At 37.9% G+C, this 21,666-nt stretch overlaps 1 protein-coding gene across 1 annotated transcript in view; it reads left to right on the forward strand.

Annotated features, from left to right (window-relative positions):
• Nucleotides 1-10,938, forward strand: part of RORB (RAR related orphan receptor B) — a 145,709-nt gene extending 134,771 nt beyond the window's left edge. Inside the window, exons 9-10 of the mRNA XM_037374331.1 lie at nt 1,756-1,868; nt 2,352-10,938. Coding sequence (XP_037230228.1) covers nt 1,756-1,868; nt 2,352-2,507 — 269 coding nt within the window. The 3' untranslated portion in view covers nt 2,508-10,938. The remainder of the gene's footprint in view (nt 1-1,755; nt 1,869-2,351) is intronic.
• The last annotated feature ends 10,728 nt before the right edge of the window (nt 10,939-21,666 follow it).

Below are 21,666 nucleotides of genomic sequence, written 5' to 3' on the forward strand. Positions count from 1 at the left end.
GTACCTGGGGAATTCCGTCAAATTTTGCACATGGTTTTCAGAGAGTAGAAACCACATTTTGGAAGATGAACATAATATCCATTGTAAAAGTTTCACCTAGCTCTTGTCATGAATTGAAGAATGTTTCTGTTATATACAGCATGCTCCATGACAGATAAATGATTATACCTCTCCTCCAACAGCCTCAGTCTATTTTTAAGCTTATTCTTGTGACAGAAAGATAAATCTTTAAGGATTGCTTTCTATGATAAATCTTTTTAGCTCCAGTCTGCCACAATAGGCCTCGATTTAACACTATTGAGAAGTGTGTTTTTGCAATAGCATAAAAATTGACACCTACCCTGTGAAATCTAAATATTACTGTGTGCTTATTTGTGTAGATGGCTGTGTGTGCTCCCAGCTAATCCTGTTTCTGTTGCCACTGGTAGCACAGGATCCATTGGCTTACCTTCTGGGAGCATGATTCTCTAAGATTTGCAAAAAGATTATTTTCTTTTCCTGGTCATCTGTTAAGTAACTAGAGGTTTGGGTTTGTCTCTTTTCTCAGTACTTGCTGATGGACACTTTTCATACACATCTCTCCACAGTCAGACAAATGACAGAATCCTGCTCCTTCTGTGAGGAAATACTTACTATTCATCTCCAGCCTTTCTGACACGTATGCTCATTGAAATGATCGATTTATATTATTTCTATGGATTATTTTAGTGACTGGGAGTGGGTGAAAGAGCTCTGAAAGTGGAAGGGATTTTCCTGCACTTTTCAATTTGCACATGAAGATTCATGCCCTGTGATAAAAGAAATTTTCTTCCTTTGTGTTTGAAAGCTGAAATCTATACCCAAGAATTGGTCTGGACTAAGGAAAAGAGGGAGGAAGAAACAAGTTTGCAGCATAGGAGAACAGAAGGTTGAATGATGCTGTGAACACACTTTGTAATGTTTTTGGGATTGTCTTGGGGTCTGCTGCTTCTCATTCAAAGTATTTGTGTCCAGAAGCTATGACTTGTGAGAATATAGATCTTAAGGAAGACCTGCTATACTTAGGGTTTGAGTTCAGTAGAAGCCACATAGGTTTCCAAATGACTGTGTCTGTAATTGTTATTCTCCCAGATAATCTTTTATTTTGTGTTGTTTAAAAAGAGAACATTTTTAAATAATGAGAAATTTGCACTTCAAGACATTGCAACGGCTCATAATTCTTTTGAATTATTAAAGAAATTCTTTTGCAGGAAGCCATTACTTTTTATTCAGAATATAATATTTGGTCTTTAAATGTTATCCTAGTAAATAATGAGATATATTTTATTTTAATTTTTAAATAATTCTATTCTATTATTTTCTAAGAACTGTTTTGATCAATATGTTTATTATTTATGTATTAAGCCACCGAGATAGCACATGTTTTTCACCTAGCCAGTATGAAGTTGGAAGAACACCGATTTTACCAACAGAAAATGATAAAATGGTTGTGCCTTGTGTCATTTCTACTCCCATCTTTATCTCTAACATCCCAGTTTAAAGAGATGCAGAGCTATTGTGTTTCTGTACACTTTGTTTCTGGTAATTAAAATCTCAGGTGATCTTTTAATAGATTAAAATACTTTGCCTCTGAAACTATGTCTTAATTATCATGCTATCCTTTCTCACGGGAATTATGATTGCTGTGAATGCTTGCCAGCATGGGACACTTTCATCCATGAGCGTGCCCAATGTGTGTGTATTCTTGACTTTAGTTGTTGCTTTCCTTTTTCTCAGATCGAGCCTGGTTAATAGAGCCAAGGAAAGTCCAGAAGCTTCAGGAAAAGATTTACTTTGCACTTCAACATGTGATCCAGAAGAACCACCTCGACGATGAGACTTTGACAAAGGTAAATTGTTAAGACAAAGAGCCAAGCACTCCTTGATTGTGATGCTTTTTTTTGGTAGTCATTTCCCCATGTACTGCCACATTAATGTAAGTTAAAAGCAGCACACTATGTACTGGTAATGCACAGGAGAAGTAAGTCTTGTTTTACTCTTGCCCCTGGTTCCTCTTAGTCTGCTTTTTTTTCAACCACTAATCTTTTTAATTGGTATCCTCGCAAGAATGAGGCTGCCTTAAAAAAATACCCCTGGAAGCATTTCCTTGCTATATACTTCTTTGGTACATGCCTAAAATTTCCAGGACAATTGTTTTTGAGCTTTTACAGTAAGAACAGTGTCTGGTCCTTTGGATGTGTAGTTTTGATGGAGTTCAGAGTATTGCATTCAGTTACCCAACAAGATCTTAACATAGTCCCTTTTGGAAACTGCAATTTATACTAAGTTTGCTTCCTCCCTCTTCCTTTTCTTTTTATTTTAATGTCTCACAGTTAATAGCCAAGATACCAACCATTACTGCACTTTGCAACTTGCACGGAGAGAAACTACAGGTATTTAAGCAGTCTCATCCAGATATAGTGAACACACTGTTTCCTCCATTATACAAGGAGCTTTTCAATCCAGACTCTACGACTGGCTGCAAGTGAAGGGGATAATAGAATTTTCACGTAGTCATGGAATGCATCACTATTAAGACATAAAGAAATGTTTTCATGAAGAACTTATTAAAAATGTCACTACTGCAACACTAGGAATGTCCTGCACTTAATAGATTTATTTTTCACCGCTACAGTTTGAAGAATGTAAATATGCAACTCTGAGTGGGGATGTCTTTTTTCTCTTTTCTTTGTTTACTTTTTTTTAATTTTTGAACTGACAATGAATATACGAATATAGGACACTGGGTGTTATCTTTTTTTTTAATTTTATTTTATTGGGGGATGTTTTGGGAGACAACTGTTCCTAGAATTTTATTGTAGATATACATGAGAATAGAGCAGTACTTTGCAGTATTACTCTTGCTGTTTATTGTTCAAATATAATTTAAGAAAATTCCACTTATTAGACTTGCCTATTTCTATGTTTTTAGATAGTTTAATGCATGTGGAAATTTGTAGCTGTCTTGGAAATTATGGTGCATGTATGGAATACACACATATATATATGTGCTATATACTTTAAAAAAAAAAATATATATATATATGTAGGTATTATATGCATACATGCTGTAGCTTAAAAATCCCATGCCTACTTTTAAAGGATGCTCAGCCCAGCTGTCATGCATTTCTTACTCTCCAAGTAATGTATTAGATTTACTTTGGGCAATCAAGATTTGCTTTGCCAGTCAGAGTTAAATTATTAGTTGCTGATGTGTAATGACAGGATCACTTCTGAGATATGTGTAACGTAGTGCATGTGTGCAGTCTGTAAATGAAACATCAGGAATGTATCAATGGTGCAAAAGCCTTGTCTGGATGATTTTAGTGGAGAGAAGAAAAGGAGTTTCTTTTAATTTTTCTCCCTGTTACAGGGATAGAGCATATATAGAAGTGAACATCGTAGGACTTGATGTCAGTGAAGTATTTGAAACACGGAGTAAAAATGTAGACTATCCCACATGTACATTTTTCCGATTCCACTCATGATTTTATTTCATATATACTGCTTTGAAAAGTAGTTGCAAGTCTTGGTTTTTTGCTGAACTCAATGGAAAGACACATAGTGAACCCAATGAAAATCATAGGGAGCCTAAAACGTAGCCCTGAAGAGTAGCGGCAGAGGGAGGAAGAGGGTGAAGGAGGAGGAAAGTCAAAGCAAGCAACGGCTATGGTGACGAAGGCAAATACAGCTATCACTGTTTCTGACACAGCCATCATTGAGATGGCACTGATGGTTTCCATTACACACATGCATATATGTGTGTTACATACACATGCATATATGTATGTACATACCTGTATGTATATAATTGTATATATATACACATATATAGGGTTGATTTTAGATTCACTTCAGGAAGGGAGCAAAGAATTAGGGCTTTCTTTTTGTCTGTCTCTGAACTGACTTTATGTGCATTTGCTTGCAAAACCAAAGGCAAATACAAAGTGGGGTGGAAGGCTGCCACAGACTTAATCTTGTGGATTAATTAAGTTTAATTAGCAGTCATGATTAATGTATTTGGGTTGTGCCAGAGATACAAGACATAGACTTTTTAGCTATGGAAGATGGATTCAGTTTCTGCTACCACCCTGACCTTACCACCACTTTTACCCGTTATGAGCTTTTTCAGAGAAGTCTCCGGAGATCCCAGTGGAGGGAGTAGAATAGAAAAGAGGAAGCAGGCAGCAGAGAGGAAATGAAGGCAAGATGATGAGCAAATATATTTCCTTATTTCAAATCACACAGAAGTCAGTGCAGTCTGAGGCAAGGTGAGGATGAGCACATTGACAGGGAGGCCAAAGGACCCACTTTCTGCCAGGCTTCATGGCAGAGCAGGGTCACAGGGAGCCCACAGGGACACAGGTGGGCCCCAGGGTGGGTGCAGAAACTTGATCTGTTGTAGTGACAACTTAATGCCTCCAGTTTTTCCAGCATACTCACACAGCTCTGGTCTCAATCTTCTGTTCCCTTTTCTGCATGACCAAATAATTCACAGGCAATTCCAAGTACTTTGTGGAGTTTTCCCTTGCCCTCCATCAGTTGGTTTGCAAGTTCACGTTTCATGGCAGAATCCAGTCTAGAAACATCAATATTTGTTTGCTCTATTTTAACAATGTCAGATCAGATACAAGAGTAGTTTCAAACTCTCAGCTATTAAATGTTTCTCTGTAGGTCTGTTACAACTTCAAAAAGAAAAGAGAAAAAACCTGTACAGAAGTTAGTTGTGCTGAGAATTTTGATGCAAACATGACATACTCTTCAAACTTAGTCTTACAGAACAGCAGTTGTTAAAAATACCTTTTTTGCTCCAAATTCAGAGCACATTTTCTGACCTACATTGATTACATTAAAATGTCTTCAATTAACATAATAAAGCATTGCTCTTGATGCTTCTTTATTCCATTTAAACCCTTAGACTGGCATTCCCTTAGAAGGTGATTTATCTGTTTGCAGCCCCTTTTACTGGCAAATCCATGAAAATGACCCCAAACTCCAACTCTTTTCTATTATAAAAAACATTAATCAGCTATATTTATGTACTACTTGTTTGAATTTATTTGGGAAAAAATTCAAGTCAAACTGAACACTAGAAGTGCACAGTTTTAACTGCAGGGGATTCATGTATTCCTTGTCTTTTCCAACACACAAACACACACGTATATATTTGTTTGAAATCCTTTATAAACTTGTTTTCAGTACATCAATAGTTACATATGTAGCCAACCCACAGAAATACAGAATATGTCGTTACTGCTCTTAGTGCTAATAAATAAAGAGGTTTGTCGTGTTTATAAATAGTCCTTCACAATTATATGTTACACCTTGAAAATGTTTTGTTCTTTTCAAATAAGCTAATCAGTCCTTGGAATTTTTGACTCATGATTCAGACAAGGTAACCAAGTGGAGCTCACCAGTGAGAACATTATTTAGTCATTATCCACAGGGGTTTTAATCCTTAAAGCACTATTCTTAAATCACTGCAACCTCATGACCTTTTCAATCATGAGGTTACTGCCTCTTTTTAAAGATGTGGAAATGAAGGAAAAGAAGTTAAATGATTTGCCAGAGGCCACAGAGGTAGCAGCATCCATTCCTGGAATAAAAATGGATTGTTGCCTTTGTCTGATAAACATTAAGATGCTGGTATACAGAATCTTCATTGCCATTGATAGGCAATAGCCTGTACAAACAGTACAAATATTGCCAAAATTTTATCTTCAAATATGGTTAATTATCAACAGCTTGCTCCGTTTTTGTTACTACTTTTAAAGAATTTGAGCAAATAACCTTGTTGCTTATTTGGAAAATAAAAATACGTTCTCATACATTATTTGTGGTAACTAAGGCTGATAAATTTTATTTGTTTTTCTGTGATTTGAGATTGACCACATAAGTAAAGTAGTACCTCTGTTGCCCTTCTTTAACTGAGTTTAGAACAAAAAATAACAATCACATGACACAGGCTGGATTTTTGTTGTTGGTTTTGATACATAGTCATTTATATTCCAAATTTAAAATTCTTGATACTGGATTTCATATGTTGAAGCTATCCATAGACTTTAAATAATAGAATAGCATGAATTAGAGTAAATAACTGCATAATCCACTCGCAAAATGCATTTCAGAAAATATTAGTACTACACTTTTATTTCTTCTTGGCTTTCATTAGTCCACAGTAGTATCTGAAGCCCTTCAATGAAATCTCTAAAACTAGCATTTGTCAGATCTGGTCTCTGTCGTAATTGGTTATGTTTGTTTATTTTTTTAGTGACAAGGTTTTCAACTGGGACACATTTTTTAACGATTGATTAAGTCAGGATCTTTAACAAAAGGATATTTAAAGCATGTATTGAATCTTCTAGCATTGCTCTCATATAATTCAACCACCACATTGATCTAAATTATCCTTGGCATTGAGGAAGCAGATGTAGACTGTTCATTATACTACCACAGAGACTTGATTTTGGTGTAGATGTCACTCTTGCCAGTTCTTTGTGTAAAGAATTAATTCCAAGAGTCATGTTTCCTTTTAATGGAAAGATTGCTTTAGCGATTCCTAGAAAAAAAGGGTAATAGAAGGCACTCAGCTGAGCCAACTTGTTTCCAAAAGCAATGTATATTTTTTGATTGGTTTGTGATAGGCAGCATTTAGGAATTGATTCTGCAAGTTGTCAGGCTCCCTTAGCTCCAGCTAGAGCCTCTAAAAATGGAGACATCTCAGCACCCCACAGAAGGTGCTGAACCCCTCATAAAGTTAGAGACCCTTGGTGTAAAGAGGTCCCCTTTGAGTTTTGCAGAACACAAGTCAGATGTTATTCTCATACTTGCATTTTAATGCTTTTACTTCATGCTTTCCATTGTTCATTTCAACTCCCATCTCACAGGGATCAGTTTATTCCTCCTGTTGCACCTGGGCCGCCAATGCTATTTCAGTGCTTGTGCCAGGTTATGGTGTTCCAGGTGGAGCAGCTACCAGACCTGTCCATGAAGATAAGGTTTATTATTTGATTTTCTTTGTTCATTTTCATGGTGACAGCTTGCACAGGTGTACATTTCCCTTTGGGATAGTTTGCAGGGATTTCTGACATAACTTCTACACAAAGAGAGTGCAAAGCAAGTCCCATACACTGGCCTCTCAGCCTTCCACCACCAGGCTGTGGGAGCTGCTCGGAGGCTGCAGCAGTTTCACAAATCAGTCAGGCAGCACAGTTAGAGATGTGCAGGCAATGGCTCCTTTCCCCATTGTCATTTTTCACCCCCTCTAAAGCTGAGCTACAAAGTACATTTGAAAGATGTTCGGGTTCCCCCATCCTCCTTCCTCCTGACTCTGCACTGATTGTGCTGTTTCCAGAAGAACCAGGGCCCAGCCTGGAAGATGGTTCCTATTTTCAGAGTCATTGTCTGTTGGACATCCCAGGAATATAGCACTGGGCAATAAGATCAAAATGAAACATGAAAGAGTTTTTTGTCCAAATTTGCCTGAGCACATATAAAATGGAAAACTGAGACAGAACAGCTTGCTTTTCCCTGGCAATAGCAGTGTATTTACATCTACCAACCTGTCCCAGCCAGCACTTTCTGCCTCCGCTCTAGAAACTTAACTGCTGTCTCTGACATCCATTAGGAACAGTGTATTGGAGACCTAGTCCTCTTCTTTCCCTTTTAAGTTTCACACTTTGTAAATGACAATCACTGCTTGATGCAGATGTTGCACTGTATGCCACTCAGGGATGTTTCATTACTAAAAATAGCTATATAAATATAACAGTGATAATAAGGAAGAGAATGTTAGAGGCTTTGAAGGGCACGGGTTGAGCTGCCCAAATGAACATGACCCAGACAAGGCTTTCAAGCCAGTGATTAGAAATAACATTGGTATAAACTGAATTCACTGTCAGCATTTCCTCAGCTTGATGCAGGACTCACTTCACTCATTGTTTCACGGTCAGTGGAGCCCTACTGACACATCAGTTTGTGATGTTAAAGTCCTTTTGGAAACAAAATGCAAGCAAGCTTTGTATGAGTTACTGAATTCAGATAACTGACAAAAGAAAGTGCAGTTTAAAGGTACTGAGTTTAGGTACCATTAATGTGAGCTCATATTCAGAATTACTGCAGGCGTATAAGAAGAAAGGTTAAGATGTGAAAGAAATAATAGTATGTCAGCAACAACAGCAACAAGTATGCTGAACTACCACATGGAGAAATGTGTATAAAAAGCAAGTAGTATAAAGTGGCTAACAGCTAGCCTTTCTTCTCAGGGATGCACAAAATCATAGCTACCCCCAGGCCTCTGTAGCAATGCTTCTCCATGGCATGACCAGTCCTTTTCTTACCTCAAGCAAACATGACCCGTTTTATACTGCACTAGGGAAAAATACTCCATTTCCTAGAATTTTGAGGTGCGCTTCTGCTTATCCCTAGCTTTACACCACATGTTTTCTACAGACCTATCAATACAAGAACACACACAGAAAGACAAATTACAGTGGACTGTATTGCCAGTGATTGAGTTAATTCCAGGTCTCCAGCCAAGAGGCTTTCCTCAGCTCTGAGTGTGATCATTGCTTCTGTTCTTACAGTGGGTATATAAAGATTTTAACTCCATATTCTGAACTCCCTACACCTAGAAGATGGGTGGACAACTTCAAAAGGTGGAAAGGAGAAGCCAAAATCCCTATGCATCAAGGTTTTCATAATCATATTATTTACCAGCTGTCCCATTACAATATAAATTTTAATTTTTCTGGTTGCTGGAGCCACACTCAAGTGACTGAAATTCTTGTTCATGTGACACCTGCCCATTAAAAAGAACAGTCTTCTGGCCAGAGATCTTTGCCTCTCTTTCCTTTTCCTTTTCCTCTGGGCTCCTAATATAAGTCTTTGTTCTTTCTCAAGGCTGACCCTTACCTGCAGTCTGCAAGGGAGGCTCCACCCAGGAGGTAGGAAGCAGGCTCTTTCCTCCTCTTCCTCCCAGGGTCCTCACTTAGCTATATTGTCACTGCATGTGTTGTCCCTGCAAGTAAGGCTGTGTAACAATGAGCCCAACACCCCGGTAATTTACCATCCCAGAAACAGTTTGCAGCAGATCACTTAACTATAAAAGCCACTTGGGTATTCAGTCTGCAGATGAAAGCCATTGTGAAAAGAAGAGACCTAAAATTCCTACAGTGGTAGCTCACAGATCAGTAACTCTCCTAAAAAGGCATCCTGAATGTCCAGTGACATGATGGGTGTGTCGGTGTCCTCTGAATGGTCCTTGCATTTCATTCGTGCTGAGAGAATAAGGTGATGCACAAAACACTCTGGGAAAGGAGATATTTCCTGGGTGTTACTGCAGGCAGCGAGGATAATACTGCTCACAGTGAGTTCAGTAATGTGACGTACTACATTTACATAATTTCATCATCCTCACAATTCAAGCACAGCACGTAGGGAGAGTGAAAGAAAACATCATTGAATATAGCAGCAATAAATAAATTATAAGTGTTTCTTTGTAACTGTACTTGCAGAAATTGTTTGCTTTGCACGTGGTCTTCTGTACAATAACATAAAGAAAAACTTCATCTAATGTAGATATCACTGTGTTTTTGCATATTTGTTGGATTTGTTGGATGGAGCTGCTACTTTGTGATCAAAAATACTGCTGTTTAGAAAAATGTGTGTGCTTCAAGAAAAGGCTGCGGCCCTTGTTTATGGCTATACACTGGCAGCAGTAAAGTATGTTCAATATAAAACTGTCTGAACAGAATTTAAAAAATGTCTCCTAGTTTTCAATATTATGATCACGTTGGTCCCTTATTTGGACAACAAGAACGCAACTGCATTGAAAAACAAGCAGGGCCAGATGGTCAACCACAAAGAACAGGAAAGAACAGGCTTTACCTTGAAGACTGTTCCAGATAAAACCAGCTTATTTTAAGAAAAATAAAAAAAAAATTAAAAAAAAGCACTTATACTTGTCTTGATTAGACACACAGCTTAATAAGTCAAAGTAACTACATTAGGCTGTTGACTTTGGGGATTCAGATTCAGATGCACTACATTTGTGTTTTTTTAATGTGTCACTTCAATGTCAGAATCAGGCAAAAAAGGTGTTTTGTTGTTAGTGAGAAATGATAATAATCATTTAACCCTACGGAGTGTGGACCACACATTCTCGTGCAGTAGATGGGGATTTATTCGTGCACTTATTAAAAAGCCACTGAGTAGCATAGCAAGTGAACTAGCCGTGACAGTCTTTGCCTCTTGTGTGACTGCAATGTGACCTCTGGTAGGCTACAGGGAGCGGCTCTGTGATTGTACTTGTGGCCACAAATAAAGCACAACCGAAGTCTAAGCTGTTATCAACACCCAGTTAAATCAAACGCATGGGGTATTTTGAGATTTATGCTAATTGCTGTGAGATAATTCCCATGTTAAACTAATTACTGTGGTTGTAATGAGTGGATGGTATAAATAAAATAAGAATCAGAACAGCAACAAAATCCCTTTATTTTCCAGCTGCACTCTCTGCCTCATCTGATTAACACTAAAGAAAGTTACTTAAAAACTAAACAAACAAAACAAGAAAGAAACCTGAGTATGTATTGTAGAAATGTAGAAGACAAATAAAATATTTTTTCAAATGTAATTACTTTTAATATATGCTTGTGGAAGGTCTGATACTATGTATGCTGTCTCTGTAATTTTTGCTGTAAATAACTTGGGACAGTGAATACACTGATTTTTTCTATGTCTCTGTTTAAGCATAAGACTTTGTAATGATTTTTTTTAAGAGGAAAAACATCAAAGAGCAAATTATGTACTTGCTTCCTGTAAGTGTATTGTACTCTTCAGTTTTTATGGAAACTGATTGTAATAGATAAAGCCTTTTGACCAGCCATTGATGTTTAGTGTATACTTCTGTTTGTAATGAGAAAAAAAAAAAAAAAAAAAGATGGGACTGTCAATGAAACATGATCCCAGTGAGTCTGTACAGTTAGTATTGTATTAATACCTGCAGACTGCATTTGACTAATATAATTTGAAGAAAAGTTGCTCAAGCAAATAATGATTCTTTACAGCGTATGGCTTTTATGAATCCTTCTGGCATGAATTCTATTAATAGAAACATTTCCTTCTTTCCAATGAGCAAAATATTTTTGTATGCCTTTAATTTCTTATTCAGATTTGAGGTCAGGTCACTCATTAGCTGTAATCTGAAGCCATAACTGACCTTCACCAAATACGTTTTAAAGACCATAATAGAAAAAGAAATTAAGTCCAGTTTATCAACAGCTATAATAACACAGGCAGGAGCATAAATAACACGCAAAGTATTTGGATGCTTTTCCAGCATCCTGATATGACTTTAATGGCTAGTATTTTATGATTACCAATTTATAAAAAAGAAAAACGTAATTAAAATAGATATTTAGATTTAAATGAAACTTTCTAATATTTTTGAAATATCCCTGAAAATGCTTCCTTGCTTTTAGGATTATGAGAGAAAATGTTTTTTCATATACTTCCCACTTTCAAATATCTAATGTTTTTATCCTATTTCCAGTTCATTTTGTTAGAGTGAAATGAGATGTTAAGACCCAGATCTCCAAGCCCTGAGCTATTTGGTGCTTGGCTGTAGCTATATTGTTGTAAATCAATTTAATGTGAATTTTGGGGGGGGTGTTGTTTGCTACTTGATAAGTATGCTTACTACTGTTGGTAACACGTAAGAGTTGCATTGCCTGTCAAGAAGTGTGATAAAATACAATCAACACTCAAAATTAATCACTCTCAAAAGCTGAATAAAAATTCCTTTCTAAAATCAAATGCCTCATAGAGTCAACAGTGATTTTTTTTTTTTTAAGCTTAATTGTGTAATAATTATGATGTATCTTAACTGGCTTGTAGATGCAAAAAGTGAAACCGCAAAGGAACCATGACATGCTGGGTAAAAATCTGGCTCCACTGAAACCAACAGCAAAATCCCTCACTGACTTCTACAGAGCCAGGAGTTCATCCAGCATTTTTACATCTGCAATTTTCTTCTGATCTCTCTCCCTTGTTTAATATAACTGACCTAATTTATGTGTATGTGAGTAAAAATACAGCCTGATTCATTTAGAAAGTGACCGTTGAGGGTTTTATTATTTATCATGAATTTCGTAGGACCAGCATCCCTGTCAAATGAAACGGTTCTATATTAATTTAGAATGTAATAGATTTTTGTCTTATTTTATGTCCTGTAAATTATTAGTTCAATACTGTTAGCATTCCATAATAATGCACACATGATTTTTGAATGTTTTCTGTAAATGACAATCAATGTTGATGAAGTTCCTTTCTTTAATGCAAAATTAAAAAAAAAAATGCATAAGAAAATAAATTCTGTTGTGTGACTTTTTTCCCCCATCCCTTTAAACTACCTGGATCGGTCAGAAAAAAAGGTACAGTGTGTGCATCTGCAAGAGAAAAGGGTAAAACCAAAAACTTAAACATCAAAAGTATGTAGGTTTAGGTTTTCTAAAAAAAAATCCAGTTTTTCTCTTAATCTGTTGATTTAAGGATAGCATGTTACTCCATCAACGCACCAAAAGTGCCTGTATTTTGCAATTTAAATTAGAGCCACAACATTTGAATATGTTATATTTGTTATGTTTATTAATTTATTTCTTTATTTATTTTGGAGCAAGCCTCAGCTAGTAGAAAAAACAACGCAAACACTTGCATGAAGACAAACTGCACAGTAATGTAACAGAGGGTTATCTTACTTGAAAGAAGATACTGTATTTAAAATATATTCTAAATACATCAAATATGTTTCAAGTTTGTGTATGTCTAGTAATAATTTATACTAAAGGATGGAATAGAAAGCACTAGCTATCAAAGCTGAAGATAATACCTTTCAAAGATACTATATTTTCATTTTTAGGACCCTAAATGTAAAGAAGTAAATTTAAAAAGACAATACCTGAAGGCCTCACTTTGCAAACTGTTAAACACATGTTTATAGTGTTACTGGCTTCAGCAGGATTAATGCATATACTTAAAGGCAGCTATATGTTCACGTTTCTTGCATCACAATGCAGGCAAGCAAGTTTGGGTTCTAAGATACAGTAAGTGCAGATTAGCATGATTAGATATTCAAGTACTAGATATTTAAGATTCATTTGGAGGTTTCACATCCATCTGAAATAATTTCAGACACATGTAATAGGGAGTTCATATATAAACATATTTCAGACATCATGAAGCTGAATGGTTTACTAGCCATATGAAATAAATGGACTGTTGTATTTACATATTGCAAAACCGGGAATCCTGCAAATATGCTGTTGGTATTTAAATATGTAGTGTCACTATGAGACATACTCATTTTATACTAACCTGTATCTTTTTTAGTTAGAAAATCAGAAGCATTAATTTTTAAAATATATCAGCAAATTTTGTGTTTCCATACTGGTTTGCTCTCTTTTATATTTTAACACTGCCTTATCTTTCTAGTCTGTTTAGGAAAAAAAATTTAGTAAAATACCCAATTTTCCTGAAAGACAAAACCAAACTTTAATAGGTTCTGACTGGCAAATAGCACAGTTACCAACACTTTGTGAGAAGTAGAACAGTATTTTGAAACACAGTTATATGAAAGTCTTACAGGGCATCAATACTCTGTTGTACCAGTTAAATGTCAGTTCAAATGTCAGTGTGCCCAGGCCCACAATAGATTTACTCCTACATGTATTTTGCACATTTTGCAGTTTCTCAAAGACAGATGGATTAGCAACATCTTCATGAGAGGAACTGTTTAGGATGTGATAAACATTCTAAAAATAGTTCAGCATTTGCACTGGATAAATCAAAATCCAGCTGAGCAATTTTTCTGCCTCTCTCCTTTCTTCCTCCTCCACTGTTCACCTCACTTCCCACACCCACCCCCAAGAGAAATCATGAAAAAAAATCCATTGAAAACTAGATTGCAGGTTGCTCTGGGAGGACGAAGACTGATTTATTCTGCTGCAGGTGTGAAATGCCTGTTCATTATGGAAGGTAGCTGTAATTTTGGTGTTACAGGCCATGCTTCTGTTCCTGGGAAACGTTTGCTTACTTTCCTGGTTTTTGTGCAGCAAGTTTTTTGTAGCTTTTATGGTCTGTGTATATGAAAGAAGTGAGATTTACAGAAGATTTAAGAGCTTCTATTAGTCCTGATAAAGGGACTTTGATCCCAGGCAGGCTTTATTCCTATTATATTGAACAGGCTAACAAAAATATTTTCTCCCCCTACAGACACACATTAAAAATGTGTGTATAGCTATGATTCTTAACGAATCTGAGCAAATCTTTCATCTGGATGTTCTACCTGTACAGGCTCAATTCAGTTGACCAGAGAGGTGTGTTGGTCCTATTTGCATTGCTCTTGGGTACCTTGTCTGACCTCCTCCTGCTGGTCCTCAGGGTCTCAGGCCTCTCACACCTACCTCTTCCTAGTATATGGACATTTTGGATAACCCATGGCAACTCCAGTGTAACTATGTGCTGGTGTTAGGTGCCAGTAGAGAATTTAAGTATATGACACATACTTCATATGAAAGCCTGGAATTTTGCATATGTGAAAGTACACAGATTAGGCATCATCCGTGATTTAGAAGTAATTGCTACAACAGTAACTGCATTATGGAGATTGAGAGACTGCTTCCATGATCAGCAGATTCAGCCCAGTCATAATAAAGCTGGTGTGTAAGATGCTTCCATTTCAACAAATTAATCAATAGCAATTTTGAACAAATACTGATCTGGCCTGAAATTTCTTCTAATTAATAAGAGCCTTTGTCAGAGGGCTTCAGAAATTGCATGCTCTGTCACCTTCTTTTTGTTGCATTTTGGTGTTCAAAAATGCATTCAGTTATGAAGACAGCATCACTAAAATTGAAGTAGTGGTTGATAAGCTTTGCAACACTCCTCTAAATGACTCAGTGACTGACACAGGCAAGGTTCAGCACATCCTTTACTTCCTTGTGACAGCTGATGACCAAACACTGTGACATTTTAGCAAATACATGTTGGTATTAGTCTCATACCAGTAAAAATTTTCTGTTGGCTTAGAAGTTAGATTTCTCATTTACTGAGCTTGTAATTGGCACCCCAATTTTCTCTTGAGGCAGTGCATTCAGGAGCGCTGTGATACCAAAATTGAAGTAAGAGGGCTGGCGAGGAGGTCATAATGTTAGGAGACAGCTTATCCTGCCTTCACCCTCTTTAAAAGGTCACGCTACCCTAATCAACATGCCCATCTTTTCACAGCAAAAGGAAGAGGGAATTGAATTTTCTCTTGCCAAGTTACAAAACAGTTTTGTGCACAGTGCTTCATACTACATGCTTCTTCAGACACCCTCAGCACATCACAGCACTCTCCAAACTATCCAGCTGCAACAAGGTCTTTTACCATCTCATACCAGCATATTCTTCATGCCAGTCCCTCTGCTGCCTTGTCCTCGTCTCACCTCATCCAGGGCACGTGTTCTCCCTCCTCTTGCTTCTTCCTCGGCTGCTCCTTCTTCATTGGCTCTCAACCATTTAACCAGCCACAGCTGCACCTTACCTACATCGGCCAACCCGCTGCCCCTGAAGCCAGCCCACAGCTGTATATTATCAATGCTAATTAACCCATCTTCATTCCACTACATCAGCAGATATGGAGGTGAATAGATTTCTCCCTTTTGTTCCTCAGCCCATGTATTTGCCTGCTAAGAATGCTGAACTGCCTTGGCTTGTACTTCAGGGTAGTTTGAAAAAGGAAGTACATTTCAGGGGCACTCCTCTATTTCTGTCTCTTCTAAAGATCCTTTACCCATTTTGTTCTCTACCCTTCTCATCTTATAACAGAAGAGAGGTTGGAAGTCATGCTTTTGAGGAGTCCCTGGAGAGTCAGTGGCATTAGCTTGTGTGTGCTTTTTAAGCCCATACCTTATCCAAAAAATCAATACCTCCTCCATAAGCTTAAAGCTAGACATATGCTTAAGTAACTGCATGAATGTAGCATGAATGTCCAAGCAGTTTAAAGAAGTGCAGAATGTTTTACCAGCCAAAAGCTTTACAGAAAAATGTTTAAGAACTTAATATTTTCTGTCCACAAACTAAGTCATAATACTATTACATAGCTAACTAAAAGGAGTACCAGAAAATGAGAACACCAAGTTTAAACACCATGCTTTGGGGATGCTGGCTCTGATCATTGACTACTCCTGTCATTTTAGGCAAGCAGATGATTTGATATCTGTATATCTATTTTTTCTTGGCGCTTCTAAGGTATAAGCGCTGTCTTCATCTTTACTGTGAGTTTCCAGATGTTATCAAATCAACCCATACTGTCTTGGCAATGACTACCTCATTCCCTTGCTGCCATCTGTGTTACTAATGAAATCCACTCTGCCTCTCTCTGAGGTGAGTTATTGTTCCAGTATCTCAGGGAAAATCCTACAATCCTGTCATATCACTGAAGCAGCATGCTGAGAAGCTGTGGTTGTTTGCAAATCAGGATTTAAAGTTATCACTCCTAACCTTCAATGCTGCATGCTAAAGGATATCCAGCTCTACTAAAATGTGCACTGTTTACACCACCAAACACTAGCAAGGCATAGGTACCATGTCTTTTATACATCACTGAACCAAAGGAATAGAATTCAAAATCTTGGTATGAAATAAAAAATCTAAATTTGTTATTTTTCTTTTCATTTGAAAATGTTAAGAAATCTAAATTTTTTATTTTCCTTTTAATTTGAAAACACTCGGTGAGTACAATCAAAATATGTTTTGCACTTTCAAAGGTGTTGAACTTTTAGCCCACAGGCAAAGATGTTATCCACCAAAAACTGAGGGCATTTGTGACTAGTGCTGATAAAGGCATATACAGTCAAAAGATTATTTTTTAAAAAAAAAATATCAATTATTATTAGATCTAGTATTCTTTCCATGAAAAACAAATCTCTGTTGTGGGCATAGTTTTCCTGTGAGGAATATTGCATTGAAAGGTCATGGAAGTTGATATAAACCTGGTGCATTATTTCATTACATTTAAAAGACAATAGTATGTTTTTTTTATGGTATTCTGTAGAAAGACTAGGAATCAGAGCGCACACCAAAGAAGACCAACAACAGAAGTTCCATTTAAACTTCTTCAGTCATTTAATGGCCATATACAATTCATTATTTTCTACCAAATGTAACCAAAAATGTGTCCATCAAGTGTCTGCATCAAAAGCACAAGAGAATTCTTCCATTTTACATTTATGGACTGGATCCTCTTGATGTAACGGCTGGTCTGTAGCAGCTGAGTTCAGGGCATTAAAAGCTTTTTCCGGTATCTACTTAGGCTGTTTCACAAGAGCTTCTCTTTCCAATTCTGTGTTGAACTTGGAGCTCTGTTTGGGCTGTTGCAATGCTCTTTCCAGTATGGAGCAGCATTGTAACAGGGAGAGTCACTGACACATTACCCTCTGTTGGAAAGATCAACTTATAGTAAAAATATTTATTTAACCCTGTCTCCAGCAAAAAGGTGGAGGCGAGAGTGCTTCACATTGGACCGATCTGTTTCTTTCCATTAGAAATTGTGTTTTTCCAGTATTAAGTAGACAAAGTACCCATGCAATCATATGCTTCAAATGCCACTATTGTGTTATTTTTAAATAGATTTTTTTAAAGTAACAATTTATTTACTGGAATTGCCTTAGAGAACATTTTTACACAAACTGCAGAAAAACAGCACATGAAACATTGAGAAGTTGATGTATTCTAGAGTCAAGAGCACTCCTTTTATAGGAATATGAAACCATAGTTACTCTGAAATCAGCAGCATTACTTGACAGTGATGATACTGGGGGTAGAAAATGATCATATAATTATAACCTTTACATTAATAAGTGCATACAAAAGCTACATATTTTGAAGTGAAAAATAAAATAATGGCAAGCTAGATATGTTTATAGCTGCTACAAAGCACACAAGATTTTCTGCATAACTTCAGTCTGTTTAAGCCTAAAAAACTACCACTGAAGTCCAGACTCCAGACATTGGCTGTACAAACGTACAGAGAGAACAAAAGAACACCTCTGTCTTATGAAGGTTGTTTGCTGTATTTTGTTTCTCATCTGCCTTTGGTCAAACAGCTTGCAGATTGATGTGCTGCCAAGGAAACATTCAGAGCAGGTGGGAAACTTTTTATCTCATTATTTTTCATCATCACATATGCTGGCTCTTTGTCAGTGATCTAACTTACTGAGAACTCCAGCTTAAGCAGGAATTTCCAGCCCACAGGTCAAACAGAAGCTGTTTGGTGTGTTGGTCTGTGTTATGGTCCCTGTGGCAATGCTTTTTAGCCTTGGAAGAGAGCTGTAAACAGAAGGCTTTGAAACAGCATTCACTGAAGCTGGGTTAAATTCTTCTCATTATGAATTTTAGATTACATAATTCTGTCATTTTCGTAGTCACCTACTTCCAACTGCAGCCCTGATAGCCCATAAAGATAGGGCTGTGTAGCATCACTCAGCTGAAACCAAAAGAAACATTAGAAGAAACATTCTCTCCATCACATCTGGCTGAATACCTCCATACACAAACTGCAGCCCCAGCAGATGCTAGGTAGCACGGGTGGATCCCCATGGAAACATCTGGGTAAGTTCCAAGATTAACACTTTGTTCTCAGAAACCAGCAATTTGAGTGTGCCGTGTAACTCAGCTCTCAGATCAGCTCATCAGTGCCACGGGGAGATTGTGTAGCATTCCTGAGTAAGTCACAACACTGTTCTTCCTTTCCTGTGTTTTTCATGTCCATTTTTGGGTAATCACAATGCTAACCAACTGGATATGGGTGAAATGAATCAGAGCCTGTATTCCTGCAAAATCTTGTGGGTGACTGAGCTCATTTATATGTGCAGAATTGTCGTCCAGAAAGCTGCTGTGCTGAAATATGTTGATGAGAAATAGACAATGCAGTGAAAGTACCGAGTCTCTGTAGCAAATCATAGACATAGGGAGACAGTAAAGTTTCGGGGAACATGAAAGAGGTGAAGCAGTGTCAAGGTGTTAACAGCGAACTGGGACATAACGAGAAAATGTTCAGGAAGAAGATGGAGCCTGCACTCTAGTTCACATGCTACAGCAGTCCAAATAGTCCAGAAGAGTCCCCTAGTTTCCCTTCTCAGCAAAATTTGGTTTAACTCTCTGTGTTTTTTCACTTTAAATTGAATGTGAACCACCAAGTAACAGTGAGTCCTGCCCATTTAACTCCAACAGGAGCAGATAACTGTCAAGTCCGCTATTATATTTTCATCATATTCCCATGCCAACTCCAACTGCCCTGAGGCTCCTTTTGTGAGTGACTGGGACTCATCTGGGTAGCTGTCAAGTGGAAGTAGATACAGATGAGTATTTGCAGAATTGTGGTCCCACTTGTATTGTAAAATAGCCTGAAAAATGCATTGGTCCTTAATAAGTGACAGTAGACTATTGAGAGTCATTATTTGTGTATTCCCGCAACAGCAAGAGGCCTAAGAGGTGCACATTTTCTGTGGAAATTCCTCCCTCCTTCTCAACAAAAGCCACCTACTGCCCACTGCCACACTATAACGCTGTGCCACAGCACATCCCACTGTACATGCCACTGTCAGGCAGGACTTCTAATCAGAGCACATCACAGTGCAAGCAAATCTACTCAGCTTCTGGACTTGCATCCAGCTCACAGAGGCAGCAGCATCCCTCTCTCTCCCTGGTAAGCCTCAGGCCTCAGAGATGTTCCCCAGCATCAGCTGCTCTCTCCATGGGCAAAGATGAACCATGCTTTTTGGACCAACTTGTCCCAAAGCATCTTTCATTCTTCTCTTTAACTGTAATGTAAGAATTATGTCTCTGGTCCAGCTGCAGGCATTTAAGGTCTCACCGGTAACCAGCATCCACTGCCCCTTTGCTGAGTGTTATGGATTGTGGGAATGGCAGCAGTGAATGCATTGTGATCCCTACAACATATGGTTCACAGGCTGGTCCATTAAACAAAGGCCTCATCTCTCACACTGAGATTGGCTAGGGAGTATCAGTCAGCGCTTTTAGGTTGCAGTATGACAAGAAAGGCTCCTCCCAGAACATATCGGGTCACTGCAGAGGCCTCAGCAAGCACAGTAGTTTCTGCTCAGTAACGTGGGCAGCATTGGGCAGGAGTCTGTGGTTCCTGTGGGTCAGAACAGACGAGTACAATGACCTCCTCTGACCATAACATCTGTGGAGGAAGCTGACACCTCTGTCAAAAGCCTTCAGTCTGAGAAGGGCCATGTTATCATAAAGACTGTTAAACTGCTGTTCAGTTTTGTTTTCATCCCATCTCCCAGCTTCTTTCCAAGTCAGACAGTCAGAAGCAGATAACAAGGTGAGAGGATACTGGAAAATGGCTAGTAGAGAAAGTAGGCAACACAGCATCTGGAAAGCTGAAGACTCTGTAATATCTCCTCTCTGATGTGGATTGGACAGTTTCACTGACCGTCTCTTTATTTCTTCCCCTTCTACTGCTAGGAAAAGAAAACTCTCCTCTCACAGCACCTTCATCAGAGAGGAACAGTTGCCTCCATATTTAATGCAGCCCATAATCAAACCAAGTCATCATTGCTCTGCCTGGAGACAGGAGGGTACAAGGTTTACAGGCTGATGTTATTGAGTCTCTAGTAGACATTAAAGAATTTGTAAAAAAAAAAAAAAAAAAAGACAGAAAAAAAAAAAAGGCGGGGGGAGGGGGAAGCCTTAAACCCAGCCTTGTTTAGTAATGAACTTACAATTAAAAAAGAAGTATATACAGGCAATTCCCACCTTCAAAAGCCTTGAAAGAAAATAAGCTGCATTCAAAGTGGTATTAATCATGTTCAATCTATTTCCCCTCTCACTGCAAATCAGCGCAGTTTTCAGCTAACAAGAATGGGTGCCCTACTTGAGCCGACAAACCCTATTCCCCCTGGTAGGAGAGGCACTTAGCATGGCATTACCATCATTACATCCAAGGTTAAAGGCAATGAAACTCCAGGAGTGGCAAAGTCAAATCAGTTCAATTGTCTGATTGTTCATACTCATGAAGTAGTGAGGCTGGCAGGGGTCCAGCATAAAACTTAGGGCTTTCCAGAGGAGCTCCTTTAAGGTAATTCATTGCCGTCTACAGTAGCTTAAATCAGAAGGGCTACAACGGTCACAGTAAATGTAGCTCCTGACATTTCTTAAGAGCAATATTAGCAGATAGCCAGCTGCTAGGCCAGATGTCAAAGGTGCATTAAGAGCACTTGGTTTTGATCTAACCCATTTCCAAGAAGTAGAATGGATTTGGCTTCGAGCGATGCAATAAAAAAAGATTGTGATTAATGAAGCAATACAACTTAATAACATAAGTTGACTCCCGCTTCCTTCTCTCTGGCATTTTCACTGTCCACAAAGCAGTTCTTTTACTTACCAGCAGGGACATGTAAAATGTTAATCATCAATCTGTGGGCCATTAAAGAAGTTGCTTTTCCTTTCTCAACTTGAAAACCAAGGGGGAAGGATAATAGGTTTGGTTAACAGAGCTGTTCAAATAATGGAGAGGTTCAAAGAAAAGCTTTCATGGAGTCAGCATGGGGGCTTTGTGCCTTAATCCATTCCTCT

The sequence above is a fragment of the Falco rusticolus genome, chromosome Z (assembly GCF_015220075.1).
Source record: "Falco rusticolus isolate bFalRus1 chromosome Z, bFalRus1.pri, whole genome shotgun sequence".
Lineage (NCBI taxonomy): Eukaryota > Metazoa > Chordata > Aves > Falconiformes > Falconidae > Falco > Falco rusticolus.